Source organism: Morchella importuna, assembly GCF_003444635.1.
Source record: "Morchella importuna strain M04M26 chromosome Unknown Morimp01GS060, whole genome shotgun sequence".
Taxonomy (NCBI): domain Eukaryota; kingdom Fungi; phylum Ascomycota; class Pezizomycetes; order Pezizales; family Morchellaceae; genus Morchella; species Morchella importuna.
This window is the reverse complement of record NW_025763457.1, coordinates 148,862-167,010: the sequence shown is the minus strand read 5'-3', so window position 1 is coordinate 167,010 and position 18,149 is coordinate 148,862. Positions and strand designations below refer to the sequence as shown.

Here is an 18,149-nt window from a genome sequence, read left to right as displayed (position 1 = left end):
AATTACACTTCATACAACACCATGTCTGACGCTGGAGAATCATCCAAGGCCGTGGAGGTTAAGTCCTCAGACAACACGAGTCCCAGTAACATTCGCATCAAGTTTGATGGACTCCCAAAATTAAAGGGACAATCCAACTACCAAACTTGGGCGGCTGCCTGGAGGATTACATTCGATGCAGCAGACTGGTGGGAAGCATTGAGCATCGAAAACCCCTCAGAAGATGACACAGACCTCACCAAGGCCGAAATTAAAAAGGCCCGAAAACAAATGCACAGCCTTCTCATCGGAGCTGTAGCCGAAGACATACAACCAACGGTCGTCTCCGCCGAAAATGCATACCACGCATGGAAGGCGCTCAAAGACCTCTACGATCGCGTATCACCAAACACGACGATCACCCTCCTCAGCCGTGTTCTAGACACGAAGATGCAAGACAACGGTAACTTAACCGAGCATCTCGAGACCTTCAACACGAACTGGAACACTCTCAAAACCAGGTGTCAGAGCGGCGACCACAAACTCGCTCAGGCCCTGCTACCCCTCACCAAATCCAACGAAGCAATGGCAGCATTCCTACTTGCCTCACTGCCGAAGTCGATGAGCAACGTCGTCGATAACATCCAGACCAAACAGGATGTTACATACGAAGATGTACGCCAACGGCTACAAAACCTACAAGAGGAAACCCCTCTCACTGGCAACAACAGGGTACTTCATACCAGGAGTACCCCAACACCAAACGGCAAGGAATGCACCTGGTGCAAGAAACGGAATAACCCGTACCAGGGCCACGAGTACAAGGAGTGTAGAAAGCTCAAAGAACAGAACAAGACAAGGGATTCAAACAGAAGGAGACCAGGCAGAGATAACTCAGCGTCGGTAGTTATCAACGAATCATCCACAACAGTATGCATGGTACGCACCGATACTTCACCCTCTCTGCCCCTTACCTGGATCCTTGATTCTGGAGCTACTTCTCACGTAACACCTTTCAAAGACCAACTCTTCAACATCCGTTCTCACACAGCACAGTCCGAACAGCCGACGGCACCATCCACGCTGTCACCGGATTGGGAAGCGCTAGTTTCGAATGCTACCTTCCCAATGGAGATAGATCCACCGTTGTCCTCACCGACGTGCTGCTGGTCCCAACCATGGGAAATGTGGGATTGGTCTCAGAAACAATACTCGACGAAAAGGGGTTAGAACAGAGTCAGGAGGAGGAAACAAATTGGTCACGAAAGAAAAGAAAGGAATAATTTGGGCGAATTGGATAAGGGACTTTGGAATGTACAAGTAGTTAGCAATACAGGTTCGCTTGACCACTTACTCTGAATGCCATCAAGCACTAGGCCACCCTGCGACACTAGAAAACTTGTACGAAGACATTCATAAGCTACCCCCCAAACCAGAAACATTCCATTGCAGTCATGCGCACTATCAAAAAGTGTGCACAAAAAAACCTGCACCAATTAGTACAAGATCCCAGCGAGCATTCGAACTAATCCACTCTGACCTATCTGGAAAATTCGGCACACAATCGCAAGGAAAAGCCCTGTAATATATGTCTTCATTGACGACTATACCCGCTTCGCCTGGATATATCTGTAAAACAGAAAGACGATGCGATAAAAGCCATCAAAGACTACGTCACGAAAATCGAGAAACAGTACAATACAACAATACTGAGATACAGAACGGACGGTGGTGGTGAATACGTCAACAAAGACACAATGGATTACTTCAACCTACAAGGAATAGTCCACGAACAGACTCCCCCATACACTCCTGAATCAAATGGAGTTGCAGAACGATTCAACAGGACGATAACAACAATGGTCAGGTGCATGATCATGGACCATCCTAAATCGTTATGGGGTGAAGCATACTCAACAGCTGTCTACCTCAAAAATAGGCTACCCCACAGTACGCTAAAGGGAAAGGACCCCTTCGAAGCCCTGAAAGGTTCAAAGCCGAGTATCCAACACCTTCAACCATTCGGAAAAGAAATGCTATGTTCACATCCCAGAAAACTCTAGGCCAGCAGGAAGCAAACTAGCACCCCGAGCACACGAAGGAATCATCGTCGGATACTCAGACAGTACCAAAACATTACCGCACCTGGATAGGATCACAAAATAGGTTTAGTTTGTAAGTCGAGATGTCACATTCCCCCCTCCTGAATCAGGGGAAGTCTCCGTAGAACTCGACTACACCCCTATCCTGAAACCAGAAGCGGCACCTGCACCAACAGACGACGGATATGAATCAGAAGACAGGCCTGATCAAGAACCCGAATCGTCAGCACTCGAAGAAGACCTTGAAACAGACGCAAGTAGACTGGGGCCGGGCTTACGAGGCCCACTCCTGGACGTCACCTCGAACAAAGTAATAAACACGAAGCTAATCAGGAAAACACAGAATCACCTCCCCCGGAACCACCAAGGAAATCGAAACCTTGGAAACCAACAACCGAAAAAGGAGAAAGAATCTCTGAAGTCCCGCATCCTGTCACAACAAGAAGATCGAATCGCATCCGTGAAAGAACGGAGAAACAAGCAGCACTTGATATCGAAGGGAAAAGGAAGGAAATCCGACTGAAAATATCGGAATTAGGAACCACCTATGACAAGGAGGTATCAGAGATACTAGCCGATGAAGATATGGACGAACAAACCAAGCAACTAGCAATGGAAGCAGCCAGTCTAGACCACAAAAAGGACAAAGCAAAGCTCCAAAGCCAGTACGACAACCTGGATTCCACCATACATCGGGTACACCTAGTAACTGAACCTACCACCTTCAATCAAGCAATGAAAAGCGATGATCAACACCTATGGAAGAAGGCAATACAGACAGAGAAAGACGCCCTCGACAAGGCCCACACCTGGGACATTGTCGACAGACCAACCAACCGAGCAGTAGTCAGAGGAAAATGGGTATTTAAGGTAAAACACAACGCGGACGGAACAATCGAAAGATACAAAGCTAGATACGTCGCCAAAGGCTTCACCCAAGTACAGTATCAAGACTACGATGAAACCTTCGCCCCCGTTGCCCGATACGATTCCCTAAGACTCCTACCTGCACTAGCCGCACACAACGGTTGGATACCACAACAAATGGACGTCAAGTCAGCCTTCCTATATGGTATACTTAAGGAGGAAATCTACATGGAACTACCTGAAGGCTACAGGCAGGACTACAAGGTTTGTAAACTTCGAAAATGCATATATGGACTAAAACAATCACCCCGTGAATGGTACGCTTGCCTAGCAGACTCCCTTCAACGGAAAGGATTTATCCCAGCCAAATTCGACCCATGTGTCTTCATACATAAGAAACACCAACTATACATATCGGTGTATGTTGACGACATCATGATATTCGGACCCGACTCCCCATTCAGAAACAAAATCAGACAACTACTTAAGGCAGATTTCGAATGTACGGATCTCGGTAATGCGAAATTCCTACTGGGAATAGAAATAACGGTAACAAAGAACGGTATCACGTTGTCACAACTAGCATACATCAACAAAATCCTAGACAAATTTGGAATGAATAACTGCAAACCAGTTGGAACACCACTCGAACCAAATCTGAGTCTTCGTAAAGGAGAACCAGAAGATCAAATCGAGAAACCAACTGAGTATCAATTCCATAATTGGATCACTCATGTACGCCAGCATAGCAACCAGACCTGAATATCACCCATACCGTTACCGCCCTCTCTCAGTACTCCTCATGCCCAACTGAGGACCACCTACGAGCAGCCAAACGAACTCTCCGATACCTCAACGGAACCAAGGACTGGAACCTGTTCTACCCAAAAGGAAAACACTAGAACACTCGATGGTTTCTCAGACAGTTCCTACGCTTCAGACCTAGATGACAGAAAATCGTTCTCAGGATACGTGTTCAGACTAGGAAAAATCAGCCATAAGCTGGAGAAGCCGGAAGCAGAAATCAGTCGCCGTCTCAACAACAGAAGCCGAATATATGGCTCTGTCCCTAACAGCTCGACAACTGGTATGGATTCGCAACGCCTTATGCGAACTCCAACAAACAATACCAATACAACATCCACGCCGACAACACAGGGTCTATCGAACTCTGTCGGAACCCACGTATCCACGACCGGGTCCAAACACATCGACGTTCACTATCACTACACACGTGAACAACTCGAAGCCGAAACCTTCAAACTCCTCTATGTCCCAACCGAAAAACAATGTTGCAGACATAATGACCAAAGGACTACCGAAACCAGCTCACCAAAAAATTGTCAGAATTGATACGATGTTGGCAAGTGAGGGGGAAGTGTAGAAATAGGGCATTGCGACATCGGTTATGTATGGAATTACTCATGTATAAGGGATGACTCATAGAAGGAACAGGGATTCAGACAAGGCTTAGTGTCAGGGATTATGTAATCAGGGGATCACGTGGTATTAGAATATCTGTATATATAGAGCGCTCAAACACCCACATTGTCGCTGGAACTTTAGCGGCGCAATAGTATCTTCTTCGCACTACAAAACACATCCTCCGTCAAGGTCACGTGTTCAAACCACACTTAAATCATTCTCTCCCATACACCAAACTTCAAGTTGTACGCGAAGTTTACAGAGATCATGTGTATTCATCACGTGCTAGTCGGAAATCGCGTGCAGTCATGAGGTATCACTCGAATTCGACTGTTGCCATCCGGGGTTTGATCGAGTTCTGGCCTTGCTGCGTGGAAGTAGTTGGCCCCAGGGGCTTCCCTTTGTATGGATGTTGCTGAATCGATTTTCCACCACTACGAGATCTCTTGGCTGTCTCGCGCTGGTCTAGATGAGGACTAGCTATACAATAGTTTGTTTGTCTCTGATTTGTCCTCCGTCGTGCGTATTGAAGGGCATCGAGATCAACCAGCTTCATGGGAGGTATATATCGCCATTTCTGGATACTCTTCTTGAGCCTGTCAAGAGTAGGGTGACGAATGAGTTGGACACAACAGACAAAAAAGCTCGGGGTGCCGGTTTATTACGGGCATGACCGCAGAGAACAGTCACGCTGATCAGCTCCTCGGAAACAACCCATTGACCAACCAGACTAGCTTTCTAGAGACTGTAATACCACGCCCGCTGGGCGGTGCTTTGTCGCTTGAGGCATTGAACTGTATACGCAGAGAAATCCAAAGGACCCATCAAACCGACAGAAACGTCCCAGCCAAAGGCGCTGCATTTCCACGCACACTCATGCTTTCCAGTCATAGGTGGCTATACCCCCACCACGGTGCCCACGTCTTATCATTCCCGCCGTCCCCAGACCTCGTAAGTACTACCCTCCTGGCTGGGCGCTTATCTATCCGGAATCTTAATATGTCACTCGACCCACCCTCTTCACACTCCTGGCGGAATAGTTTTTTTCTCTCTTTTTTTTGTTTAATTCATTTCCTGGCGGAGGAGAGTCCAGATATCTGCCACTTCTTCCAACACGTTGTAAGCCTTACTCTCGTTGGATGATCGCCAATTGCAATATCTAACAATGTCGGAGTAACGAACAGATCCTCCTCCTCCCGCGCGCGCAGCTCACTCAACAAGCGGCCTGCCCGAGGCCACGAATCGGATCAAGACAACACCTACTCGACCTGCTCTTGCCCCGCACTTTGCCGCATGCACAGCGTCCATCCTTTCAACACTCGTAGATATCGACTGCCAAAGTCACTCTCGCCCATTCCTTTTTTTTACGGGAAGATACACAGGTACGCAGGGTTAGGGTTTGTTACTCAAACCTTTTTTCTTTGTTTAATTCATTAATTGCGTTACTCAAGCCTTACATATATTTAAGGATACAAGTATTATTATTTTGCCAGGATCTGTGGCAGGGTTGAAATATAACCCAAGCAGATCGAGTCTTTGGTGGTACTTTAGGAGGCGGGGTCATGAGCGGTGGGTTGGTGGGTTGGTAGTACTAGTTGTGTGAGTGTTTTTTGTTGAATAGTATGATATAAGAAATTTCAATTCATTTTTTTCCTCCATTTTTCCATTTTTTTTTATTACCCCAGATTTTTCCCACTCTCAATAGGCAGGTTTGATACATTAGCTACCGGAGAATCGTCGGCGGTAACTACAATCATGGCACGTACTGAAGACCGCCGGTAGGAAGCTTGGTAGATCTTACACGTAGCGCTGGTAGCTACTAAAGCAAAACTATACCGATCGAAGCTCGACGGCCGGGGAGCATTTAAAGATTTTGGAGAAGGTCATCAACACGTCCAGAGCTCGAGGAGGATTTATCAACCAAGTAGAATATAGAGGACCGTCATTCGCGGCAGGGCAGAAGAGACCCACCCTGTCCTCGGGGGCGCTGTTGGGAGAATTATCCTTAGGAGCTAGGGATCAGTAGACCAAGCTGCTATAGATGGCGCTGCGCTGGGACTACCGTGTTGTAAAGAAACAGCTAATATGTTGCTGCCAAGCAGGAGTATGTATATGTTTCAGAAAATGTGTCGGGGGTAGAGTATCACTAGTGGAGATTTTAGTGAGGCCACGAACAAAACGTTCGTGAAATAACGGATGTGACCTTTTGGAGAGTTACGCGTAGTAGATTGGTCCGGCGGCGCAATTGCACGTTACTTTGATATCGGTAATGGATAGTAGAGCAGTACGTTTCTTTATCCCCGCTGGTAGAGTTACGTGTAGATTAAAGACAGAGCACTTGCAATTAATTGGCAGCGCAGATATAGCCATTGCAACTTGCGTCAGGCGTTAGGAGAAAACTCATGATAATATGACTAGTATTATAGGAAATTTAAAGCGCTACGCTTTAACTATTGTTTACATTTTCTTTTACAACCCGCCCTTTTTCACAGATCAACTGCATTTTTTTTTTACCACTCCCACTCCCACCACCACCCCCATACCGTACTGCACACGACACCTACACCACCCCCTCCAACCCCCTCACCTCCAACACCTCCCCCACCACCCCCCACCACTCCGCCTCCCCCTTACCCCCAGCCGCGCCTAACACACAACTCGCCCTCATCCACGCCGCCCTCTCCGCCAGCGGCCTCCCTCCGTCCAGCGCGCGGCGCCGATACTCCATGGTATCGAGCGCCACAAAGAACCCCCACCCGCGCAGCCAGTCGCACAGCTCCTCCGGCATCGTCTTGGTCGCCGGCTGCTGGGGCACCGACAGCCACCGCCGCGTGTGCCCGAGTAGCTCGTCGTCGAATTGCGTGAGCTGCGACGAGGTGAGCGTGTGGAAGGGGGCGAGCTCGAGGAGGCCGTTGGTGGTGTGTGTGCGCCCTAGAGAGAGAGGGGGGGGAGGTTAGTTTGTTTTGTCTTACTTGGAGCAATGACGTAGAAAGGGGGGAAGAGGGGAAGAGGGAAAGTACCGGCAGCGGTGGAGTACGGCGGGGGTGTAATGACTTCCTCACGCAGGCCTTTCTTGAGGGGTGTTGTGGGTGGGGTGGTGGTGGTCATTGTGGATAGAGATTATTTTCTACCTAAAAGCTGGCGAGAATGGTAGAAAACAAGGAGGGGGCGGGCAATGGGAAGCGGGGGGGGGGGAGGATCGAGCTTTTATTCAAGGTCCTATAATGGGGGATATATATATTTTTTTCTCCGCTCTGTGGGTGCGAAGCTAGCAGCTCGCTGTGCAGGAAAAAGAAAAGAAAAGAACATGGGCTGGGGCTGGGGCTGGGCTGCGTTCCTGCACATGTGCCGCCTGGGAATTGCGGGGGTGTCTCAGATCAGCTCTGTTTTATGCGTATGGGGGAGGAAATGGTGGGCCTGGGAAAGAGGGCAATTGGTGGGCCTGAGAGAAGAGTCGACACACGGGAATTAGTTGTCGATCGGAAATCGGTGTGCGTCGCGGATCTCGCTTCACTTCCAAGTGGCCGGAGGGTGAGACACACGGCGCGTTGTGACTAATCTCGTATTCGGGTGGTCACTTGATATGCAGCCAACGAGCGTCGCGTTGTCTTGTGATCTGGAGATGGCTTGGCATTGCGAGTGATGTCTTGTGTCTGGAGGTGGGATGGTGGTGCATGGTTGGGCGCGGGGTTGGGAGCGCTTAGCTTGTACCTCCTCTGGGTCTGCGAGGGTCCCCACGTGCGGGATACCTTGGTCCACAGTGTTTTCACACAACACTGTGAGTTCACTGAATTGGTCTGGCCTGTAGTGTGGGGGTGCATCAGTTCCGGGGATGTCCCGGACGAGATCTTAGATTCGATCTGTCTCCGTACTGAGACCTCCGCATTGTGATGAGTAACGAAGACTTGTCCGACGCCAATGGACGACTAAGTTGGCCTGTGCTGGATTTGGCGTCACGGGACGGGGGTGGGGGTCGCGGTGGGTGGCTTGGTTGGTGGGGGGAAGAGTACCCTCACCGTGAAGATATACCGGCTGCTCTTGTATAACTGTTCTTCTTGTACAGTACTGTGTGTTCTCTCTAGCGATGAACACAGTGTTGCTAACTGCTATAATGAATACATGTACCTGTAACAGTTGTTTGCAGTGGTGCGGGCGCTCTAGTGGACATGTATAGTTGTGACGAATGGACACAGCAGAGGTTGCGACAGAGGACAGGCCACAGCTTACGGTGACCTCAACATATATGCTAGATCTCCTCCGCTTATGTCCTTTACGCTCTATCACAATCATTCAGAGCTGTATCCAGCCTGAGCTTTCTTCATTCGAGAGTGACAAGAGTCTATATTGAATTTCTGCGGAGCATTGAGGCTGAGAGAATGCCGAGAGGTGTGACAAAGATATGGATCATTAGCTTGCATAAGAAGACAGCGCTATAGCTAGTTACTACTCTCCTCGAACTCGTTAACCTTCCCGGGAGTCTCGTAACGCATGTCTCCAGCAAATCCCAACCTCGCAAAATGAGTGAGCCTGGTTGGGTTGGGTTCAGTGCTTGAAGTTGAAGTTGTAGCAAATATTTACCTAAATGTAGATAGCTCATGGGGTTGAGTGATAAGCCATGACTTTCGCCATAAGGAGGTATTGAAACCCTAACCCACTATACAAAATTGCCCATTCCAAATAAAAATCAGAATCAGAATAATAATAATAAATTTCAACACCGCCAACCATCTAGTCTGACTGGAGTCGAGTGCAGTCTAAAATACTAAGCTAGTCTATGGACTGACCGACTGGACTGCATATAGACTGCATGAAAAGGCTTGGCAGTCCGTCCAAAGTGTCAGTCGACTGATGGACTGACGGAGTCTGCATAAGATACAAAAAGAGTTTAATATGAAAAGGATGGCAGGTAGTAGTTAGGTATAAAAATAGTTTGTACATAAAAATTAAAATATCTTCCCGGCCCCCTATCATACACTCAGCCAGAAACCCCGCCAAAAACCAAAATCTTTTTTTTTTCGGTTATGACCCCGAGAGTTCTACCGGGCTAAGTGACATGCGAGCAAGTGAATAAACCTCCGGGTAAGGTGGCAGCTCTCACCAGTTTTGAACTTTTTCTGCTTTTTTCTCTTTTTTTTTGAACCGCATGGGAGACTGCAGGATGGACTGGACGGACTGGGCCGAGCTAGTAAATCTCTACGTAGCCTAGGGCTGGACAATCGGTGATATTCCTCGAAGCTTCTATACGTCACTGTGGAAGACCTTTTTCTAGTTCCCGTCGAATACAGAGAATTAATCCTCAACCGTCTTTATCAGAGATGAGGTCTTGGCGCGCGAGTGATATTCCATGACTTCGTCAACAATCAGAAGTTGTCGATCGGGCGGGGCTATGGTCTTCGCGGAATTAAATCGTAGTATATGGCATGGGGTCAGACTCCGGGTAGTAGAATAGTGGAGTATATGTGGAATTGAGGAATGAGCATAGAACGCATCCAGTACCCCCCCCAAGTTCCTCACAACGAACATCTCATCGTGTTTTCTCACAGCAACCTAATCTGTACTCTACATGTATATATAAGTTCCGGGGTTATGGTAACCTATTTTTATGTCTTTTGTTCAAGTAACAAATTTATATATGGAACTGAAGATTCATTTCCCGATTCATTTCCCCACATGTACATATGAGCGGCTGCATATAGCTAATTGAATTTGATGTTTCTGACGTATTCCCTACATTTTTATTCCAATATTGCAACAAAATATCACTTTGACAAAATTAAATATAGTAATTATCTGCCTCGAGTTAGCTCGAGCACCTCGAGGCATCACCTATTTTTCACGAGCAAGCAAAGGCATGGACTACACGAGGCAGAGGCACCTCAAGCCATCTGTCTCTGCTCGTCTCGGGCAGCCTCGTGGAGCACACTATGGAGAAATGACTCACTCCGAAATTGGAATCACGGGCACTTTTGCACAGTGGCTATAGGTACTCATTTTCGAGTGATTCAGTATTGATATATTCATATCCGACGTGTCATGTGCATTTAATATATTTTTGGATCGAGGTTGTTACTAGTTACATCTGAGATTGTAGAATAAACTAATAAAGGAGATACAAAGGATTGTGATATCTCAAACTAGCACCACGAGACTTCCTCTCAGGAGAAATCCGATCGATAAGACATAATATATTAGGAAAGGAACATATCTTAAAGGATAAGAATCGTATAATATAATATAGTCAGAGCCTGACGCATATATGATCTTCTAGTATCATCTTTGAAACTATGTAGAACCCGGCACAGGCGGGAAATATGAAGATCAATACTACAGCACTATACATCATTCCTCTTAACACTGGGTATGACCCGAGGATTAAGTCTGATGTAGGCCTATCCCGCAGAAAGTACTCAGCGAAGGTCACAAACCACAGAAAAAATTGCCCGCCAACGATCCAAAGCATAAAAATCCATCGTTGAAGTGGCGTACTGCTGCCCCGTTCCCAGTTTGTGAAGTGTTTGATGATAGCGTATGGTAGTATAAGAAAAGAAAGTGTGAGTAGGATTAAGAGAAATCCAGTACAGATATACTAGTATCAAAACTTAGCTTTTGCACTAGTTGGCAGATAAGCTACGAAAGGCCTACCTGTTGTCGTTTTTGGCGGCTATCTCTTTCCTTATGGTGTGCCTCACCACTGGCATTCTCCAATCTCCATAGGCGTATCCGACCACAGCACTAACCTGACTATCTACTACAAGTCTATCCCCCTCACGCCACCAGCCCTCCGGATAGCACTCCTTAGGTTAAACTATCTGCGATATACCAAGTGGATCCACAGCCACAGCTACAGCTGGGCGCACACCCTGAGGCTTCTGTGTTGATAGACGGTTGGAAAAATCAGCCTCGCGTTTCTTTCTCCTGTCTATCATTCTTGGATCGACAATTCCTCGATAGTGGACAATGTAGACTGAGGGGTAACTTGGCTTGATACAACTCACGATCAAGTTGGTCAACGACATGCAGACGTAGGGGATGACTGTAAATTGATATGCAGCGTATCCGCGTCGTTTGATCTGGTCATCACTGAGTTTGTAGAGCTCGTATGAACCGTAGAGAATCTGAACAATAGCAGCGAGAGCTTTAATGATGCTGTAACCGCAGGAAAGGTATAAAGCAGCAATCCCCGCTTCACGTGGACGTTTGCATAATTTGTCCAAAACTTGTGTAAGAAATGATTTTGGCTTCGTGTACTCTAGGATGGCGCGCACCCGAAAGTCCCGTGGAACCGTCACCAAGGAATACTGATAAGGTGATGGATGTCTGGAATCACGCTCTTGGTCTATATACTTAATAGTAGACTCGATAGCGGTCCATTTTGGCACTATGGTGTTTGACGGATACTGACCGTGAATATTGACCCAGGAGGGATTGACCCTGCGCATAGGTCTTTCGAGGACTCGGTGTGTTGATTTAGAATCTGTAATATTGAATGAAGAAGGGACTAGCATGCATAGCGCCCCTGATGACAGCGACAACTCAAGCTCATTTTGTTTTAAACCAATACCTCCCATCATGAAAAGGGCCTGACTCATCCCGTATAGTGGCCACATGAGAGAAAAACCGGACGATTTGAGACTTAGAAACATATTACTTCCGGGACGGGTGATAACGGTGACCACTTGAAATCCATAGCTGAAAGCGAGGAACTTAACAACATCAATCCAATCCGCCGCCCAACAAAGTTTGCTCCACGCTCAAAGGTTTGTTCGGTTGAATTCATAAACCGCAATCGAGACTCTCTTTAAAGTTTCTTATCCGTGGTGACTTCCGTTCAGGGCACCTGATCTATTTTCCGATATTCCGAGGCAGGAGAGAGCGAGTGAAATGTAGGGGCCGGAGGGCGATGGGAGAGCTTATAATTTGACCGATTTCGGAGAATTTGCATGCAATTAATGAATAAAAGAAAAAAGAATTTCGGAGAATCGATCCCGTCGCTATATTTGAGTTTCCGACACGAGCAGGAGTAAAAGGTATATAGTCGCTGACGCCTGGCTATGTATGAGGCCCAAGGTGTCGTTTTGGCCGGAGGAGGAGCGATACATTAGGAAAATAACCAACTTTAACAGAATTCCTCTTGGAAGTCAAATATTACTCCTATCTGACACATGTGCTTCTGTGTTTGGCTCCGATAAGCCCACTCGCCTCTATTAGCATATTGGCAGCTATAAAAAGCTACATGCAAGCTGCAAAGCATCGTGGGGGTGCGCGCGCCTCTCATTTGAGCTGCCCTGCCCCACCATTCCTTTCCCTCGAGTCTGTGTACATGTGTATCTGAAGTGGAAATAGGTGATCTTGGTCGACCTCCCTATTTATTGGCCGATAATCATGCAGAATCACTGAGTACTCGTAGTTTTCTAACGTTTCGGGGCTGGATTGGGTACTTTAATATTTCTGAGGCCTATAGAAAGTATGTGGTACGATTAGTGAGGCTTGGAAGCAGACCTACCGTTAATTGTCGAATAATCTACTATCCCCGTATTTGTATGTGGTAGGTCCAAACCAAGACGAATTGGCGTATCAGACTTCACGAATTCGTACAGTTCCACACTTTTTCTCACCCGGAATTAAGATTTAACGAAGCGGGGATATATATTGGGTTTCTCGAGAATTAACGGTATTGGCCAATTGAGCCAGCAATATTCATAATTAAACCCTGTTTCTAGGGTCTATTTCGTGTAGGTATATGCATAAATCATTTAGGGGTGTTTCTTGCTGTACCTACAACACTTCCTTTGTTGGAGGACATTTCCCTGATGATACCCTCACGCCAGGACTGTCTCTTCAGTTCATTAAACGAAAGGAGTCAAATCCAACGGTAACTCTATATGCCAGATTGCCAAGACCGCCAAGACTTCGTACCCGATAGCGATAGCAAACGGCAGACCCAGCACGGAGGTCATATTCTCGAACTTGATCTCATAGCCAGTGTAGACCTATAACGCCATCTCTTGGTAACATGTAGGTATCGAGCTACAGAATACCAGCGGACTGTGTATTTCCCCCATACACATGTAGCTGAGGCTCTTTGGTATACTTATCCTAGTGGCAGAGCCTCGCTACGTGCTACATACTTGCCTCTAAATACCTTCCACGCTAGCCCTACAAATATCACATGTCAATCAAGACTCAAGCAGGAGATTTCGCTGTTATTGAGATAAATCATCCCCGTCAAGAGATACATTCTTGGACTCTTTAAAGAGCATAGAAAGTTCTACCCATCGCGCATGTAAAAATTACTTATTTTGTTAATATGGTACTACTTGAGGGTGTCTTTTGTATCCCGGGATTCATGGGTTGGACCCACATGCGCAAAGGAAATCAGTGATCCAACCGTAACTACTACCGGAACCGGCTCTAGTACTCTATATCGACCCAGCTCAAAGGCTATAGTATGTGGTTTGGCATCTGTCAAATCAATTTGCTTGATCCACCGATTGGTAAGAACTGCGGGTGTGTGGGTGACGGTTTGTGACCGCACCCACCAGATGGTCCGGGCTTCGCATGGAGGGCTTGGCACGACTAAGCCTACTAGTAGCTTAGCTTTGGACTCGTGGCCGAGCGAGTGATAGGTTGTGACCACATATTTAGAACGGAATTACGTTGGGCGCGAGGTTCGGTCGCATAAATTTAGAAGACAAGGATATAGCGAATTGAGATAACTTGTAACACGGGTCCGTATCCTCTTATCCTCATGCCAGCTCCCACTCGCTAACTGCACCCCCGACAGTCCAGAACAACCACAACCTGCCGACCCTCCCCCCGGGTTTCATCAACCCGCCCGTTCTACCCTATTCAGAATCTACTCACTCTATCCAGTCCCTACCGCCGTATACCATGGCGATATTGACACATCCGACCACCTCTGTATGGATACTATGCATGGTTTATCTATTACGAAGGAAGGAGACAGTCTGTCTCCTTATACATATATTCGTGACACGTATAGTTATGATAGACTGTGGACACAGTTGCCAAGGCCACCTTATAACCCCCACCACCGACTAGCCACCTTTCACCTAGTTCAAGCCTACGAGACCTCCGGTCTCGTCCCTAGCAACCCAATAACCCGAGAAATTAAAGAATCAGCCCATATAACCCATCAAGCTGCTATAAAGCTGGTTTGATCACGGCTACAATAATGCTTACGATTAAATGCCACCCCTAGATCTAGATGTGCCGGGCCGGCCGGTCGGTCCTAACCAACTAATCAATACTTTCGTTCGTTGTGGTCAACTCGCGCGTAATATTTAGCGTAAATCTCGGTTATTTGCACTACTGGAGGAATTGGGGAGCGTCCGAGTTCGATATATGGCTGGAAATCTCAGGTTGGAGGTGTGTGTTTATATTCGGTTGTGCGAGGGACCCGCGACTGCGGGGTTGGCGGAAGGGTATCGAGTTCCCGGGTGTCTAGAAAGAGGGGTATATATGGAGATTAAAAATGCGAAATGGCAGCGGGAGAAGGCGGACGCGGGGGTGGGTATGTCTTACTTTTAGGAGTAGCGAAAGATCGCGTTATGGCGGAGATATTTAGAAGGAATCAGAGCTCGAGTCTACCTTGATTATGAGACTTGTAGCAATTTATCAGGGGACGGGTGTGGGGTAAGGTCGCCTCAGCAAGGGACCATTTATGTTGAGTGCTAGACGGAGTATGTATATGCTATACCTGGGCAATAGACCAAACTTGAAAGCACGAAACCATCACGTTCAGGTGTGTGCCACGCGGACAATAATTTGGTACCTCGCGGATCGCTTGGCACGAGTGATAAACTGTGCTCGATAGTGCCGCACGTGATGGTTTCGGAATCCAGTACGTTCGAAGGTCTGGTTGGGTTAGGGTTTTTATCTATTACTACAAGATTCGGGAATAGCTGCTCCACAGATTATCCTGCGCCTCCGAGTATGCTGTCCCAAATTCACATATCCTACTCCCTACTAACTAAGCTGCCCCCCAATCATCAAGCCCGGGCAGGCATTTCCGATTTGGGCTGTGCGCTTTTCTTCTACACTCACGTACGGCGCCAAGTCTTTACTGATCACTATTGATCTCCCGTCCAAGTCATCTTTCACTGTCACTTCAAGGAGGATAAGAAAATCGTGTAAATACGCGTACGCCACCTCATAGGGATATTTTCACTGTATGGGACTGACAAGGTGTATGAATTGAGAAGTGGAGAAGCTGTGGGAAGCCTCATTTAATGAGCTGCTCCCACTCCGGATCCAATATGGGCGGTAATATTCAATGTATACCCAGCCTTTTTGCCTCTTCAAAAGCGGGACATTTCGTTCCTGCCTTCTATATATATTTAGTTACAGGTGAGACTAGCTAGGGAGACGCGTACAATAAGAGATTTGAGGCATTGATATATCATCAGGAGCTACTTGAGTTCAGAACAGTTCTCGTTTTATTGATGTTTGCCGTTTTCTCCATACCCATAGCTAAGAAGATATAAGCCAAACTCAAATTGATGTCTAATGTTTCTCACCTGCGGACAATTAATGAATTGAGCAAAAACAGAATCCGACCCGCGGAATTCAGATAAATAACCCTAACCCTGATACCAATCATCATAATATATTACTCTCAATGATATCCCTTGGGCGGTCAGTCCAGGTCCGGGTCATGGCCGGAAAAGATATGGTAGCTATACTCTGATAAACGCAGTTCCTGTTTATTCTGTCCTCGAGTTTCTTCTCACGCTAGAAAGCCCCACCTGTTCCATTAGAGATAGGGAGAGAATTGACAGTGACTACATTCAAGGAGCACACCCAGCCATGTCACAATTTCGATTCGGAGTGACAACCTAAGAGATAATATGAAGAAAACTCAAATAGATTCAATACAAGGTAGGTTATCCATTAACCGTAACCTGAAATCATTGCGAATTCACTTTGTGGCTAGAGTTACAAAGGAGATACAAAAGATTGTGAAGTACTCTCAAAATCCACGTCATAATCTAAAACAAAACAGAAAGAAGAAGAAAGGAAAGAAGTACAAAAGAATAGTCTGTTACTACATGACGTTCCATAAATGGAATCATAGTGAAGTGCATGTATTGCCCTCTAATATCATGCTTGCCACCATGTAAACTCCCGCACAGGTGGGAAAGCCAATAAGGGTTAAGTGAAGAATGCCAAGAATGATCATCCTTACTTTTGGATATATGCTGTCACTCTTTCGCGGCCCTGATTTGTCGGGTAGGAAGCAAGCAACTAGCTCGATCAAGTCTGGACAGATTTACCCGCTGGCTATCCACATAATGATAAAACCTCGCTGAAGCGGTGTGCTGTTGCCTCGATCAAAGCCGGTTAAAATCTGAATAAGAATGTATGGTGCTGTATAGTATAATAATATGTAAATGGTCAAAACAAATGGAGTAAAGATAGGCTAGGGTTGAGGGTTAGCTATTGAGCAATGAAGAGGGAGGGGTGAGGAAGGCTTACATTCTCTAAGAATCGGTTCTTCCATGTGTGAATATCAAAAAAATGATGACGCTTGATCTCTCTCAAATCTTTCTTCCTTGTGAAATCTCCATACACGTACCCAATCGCGCCGCTGACGTTGCGTTCGAGCTCGAGACAGTCGCTTGGGCTCCACCAGTACTTGGGGTAATCCGAATTTTGATTTCCATTTCTATCCTCAGTCATGTCGACTGGTACTGCCTTTGATGGACTCAATACGGGTTTGACTTGATCCGCATCTATTGTCATCCGTTGGTTGTCATATAATGACGTATAGCTAAGACCCGTGTCTGTAGGTTTCTTTCCTTCCTTTGTCATAGTCCCAGGTGGTACTTTACCTCGATAGTGAACTATGTACATTGAGGGGTAGGTAGGCCTGACGCAACTCACAAGTAGGTTCATCAACGACATGGTGAGGTATGGTATGATTGTAAATTCGTAAGCAGCGTATCCGTATTTTCTGAGATGGTCTCCGCCCATCCTATAGATCTCATAAGAACCGTAAAGAATCTGAAAGATGGTGCAAATAGCTTTTACCACCCTCTCGTTGGATGAAAGCCGTAAAGGAACCGCCTTTTGGGAATCACCGGGCACCCCCGCACTCGGAGATCCTTTGTTGCTCACCCACTGCCGTATCGCCTGCGTGAGTGATTCTGGCTCACCCTCGGCTATAATGGAGAACACACTAAAACTTGATGGTACTTTCACCAACGAGTATTCCGCTGGAGATGCGAATTCTTCGCCGGCCTCATCGTCTACTGGCTGATTCCAAGGGCCGTATAGGGGCCTGATATCGGACGGATACTGACCGTGGACACTCGTCATAAGAGTATTTATTGGCTCTAGAGGTAACGCCTCCAGTTGACTTGTTTTCGGGTTGGATAAAGACTTTGGGGTTGTTTTGCGGCTGACCGGGAAAGCGGATTCGGGTTTTAGGGATGATCCGATTCTGACCGAGGAAGGCACTAGCATGCACAGGGTCCCGGACCTGAGGGCCATCTCCAGTTCGCTTCGTTTTCCGCCCGTAAACCTTGCTGTAAGACGCAGCCACGCCTTTTTGAGGGACTCCTCAAGCTCACTGTCTCCCATTTCGGTTTCCGGGAACCCGATTGCAAGAAGCGCCCTCCTAACACCATAGGCGGGACTAATAAGAGACCAGAGGCAGATAAGAGCGCTTTGAAGTCCAGTACTTCCGGGAGGGGTAAGGACGGTGACCGTGCGAAGTCCGAAGTCGAGAGCGAGGAATGTGAATACATCCAT

At 47.0% G+C, this 18,149-nt stretch overlaps 3 protein-coding genes across 3 annotated transcripts; all 3 read right to left on the bottom strand.

Moving 5' to 3' along the window:
* Positions 1–6,933: 6,933 nt before the first annotated feature.
* Positions 6,934–7,481, bottom strand: LAJ45_11222 (uncharacterized protein; the record flags this gene model as incomplete). Its single annotated transcript, XM_046120732.1, has 2 exons — positions 6,934–7,304; positions 7,394–7,481. The coding sequence occupies 2 exons, from the start codon at positions 7,479–7,481 to the stop codon at positions 6,934–6,936; spliced, it is 459 nt and encodes a 152-aa protein (XP_045966091.1).
* Positions 7,482–11,173: 3,692 nt separating this feature from the next.
* LAJ45_11221 (uncharacterized protein) lies at positions 11,174–11,941 on the bottom strand (the record flags this gene model as incomplete). Its single annotated transcript, XM_046120731.1, has 1 exon — positions 11,174–11,941. The coding sequence occupies one exon, from the start codon at positions 11,939–11,941 to the stop codon at positions 11,174–11,176; it is 768 nt and encodes a 255-aa protein (XP_045966090.1).
* Positions 11,942–16,665: 4,724 nt separating this feature from the next.
* LAJ45_11220 (uncharacterized protein) lies at positions 16,666–18,149 on the bottom strand (the record flags this gene model as incomplete). Its single annotated transcript, XM_046120730.1, has 2 exons — positions 16,666–16,815; positions 16,872–18,149. The coding sequence occupies 2 exons, from the start codon at positions 18,147–18,149 to the stop codon at positions 16,666–16,668; spliced, it is 1,428 nt and encodes a 475-aa protein (XP_045966089.1).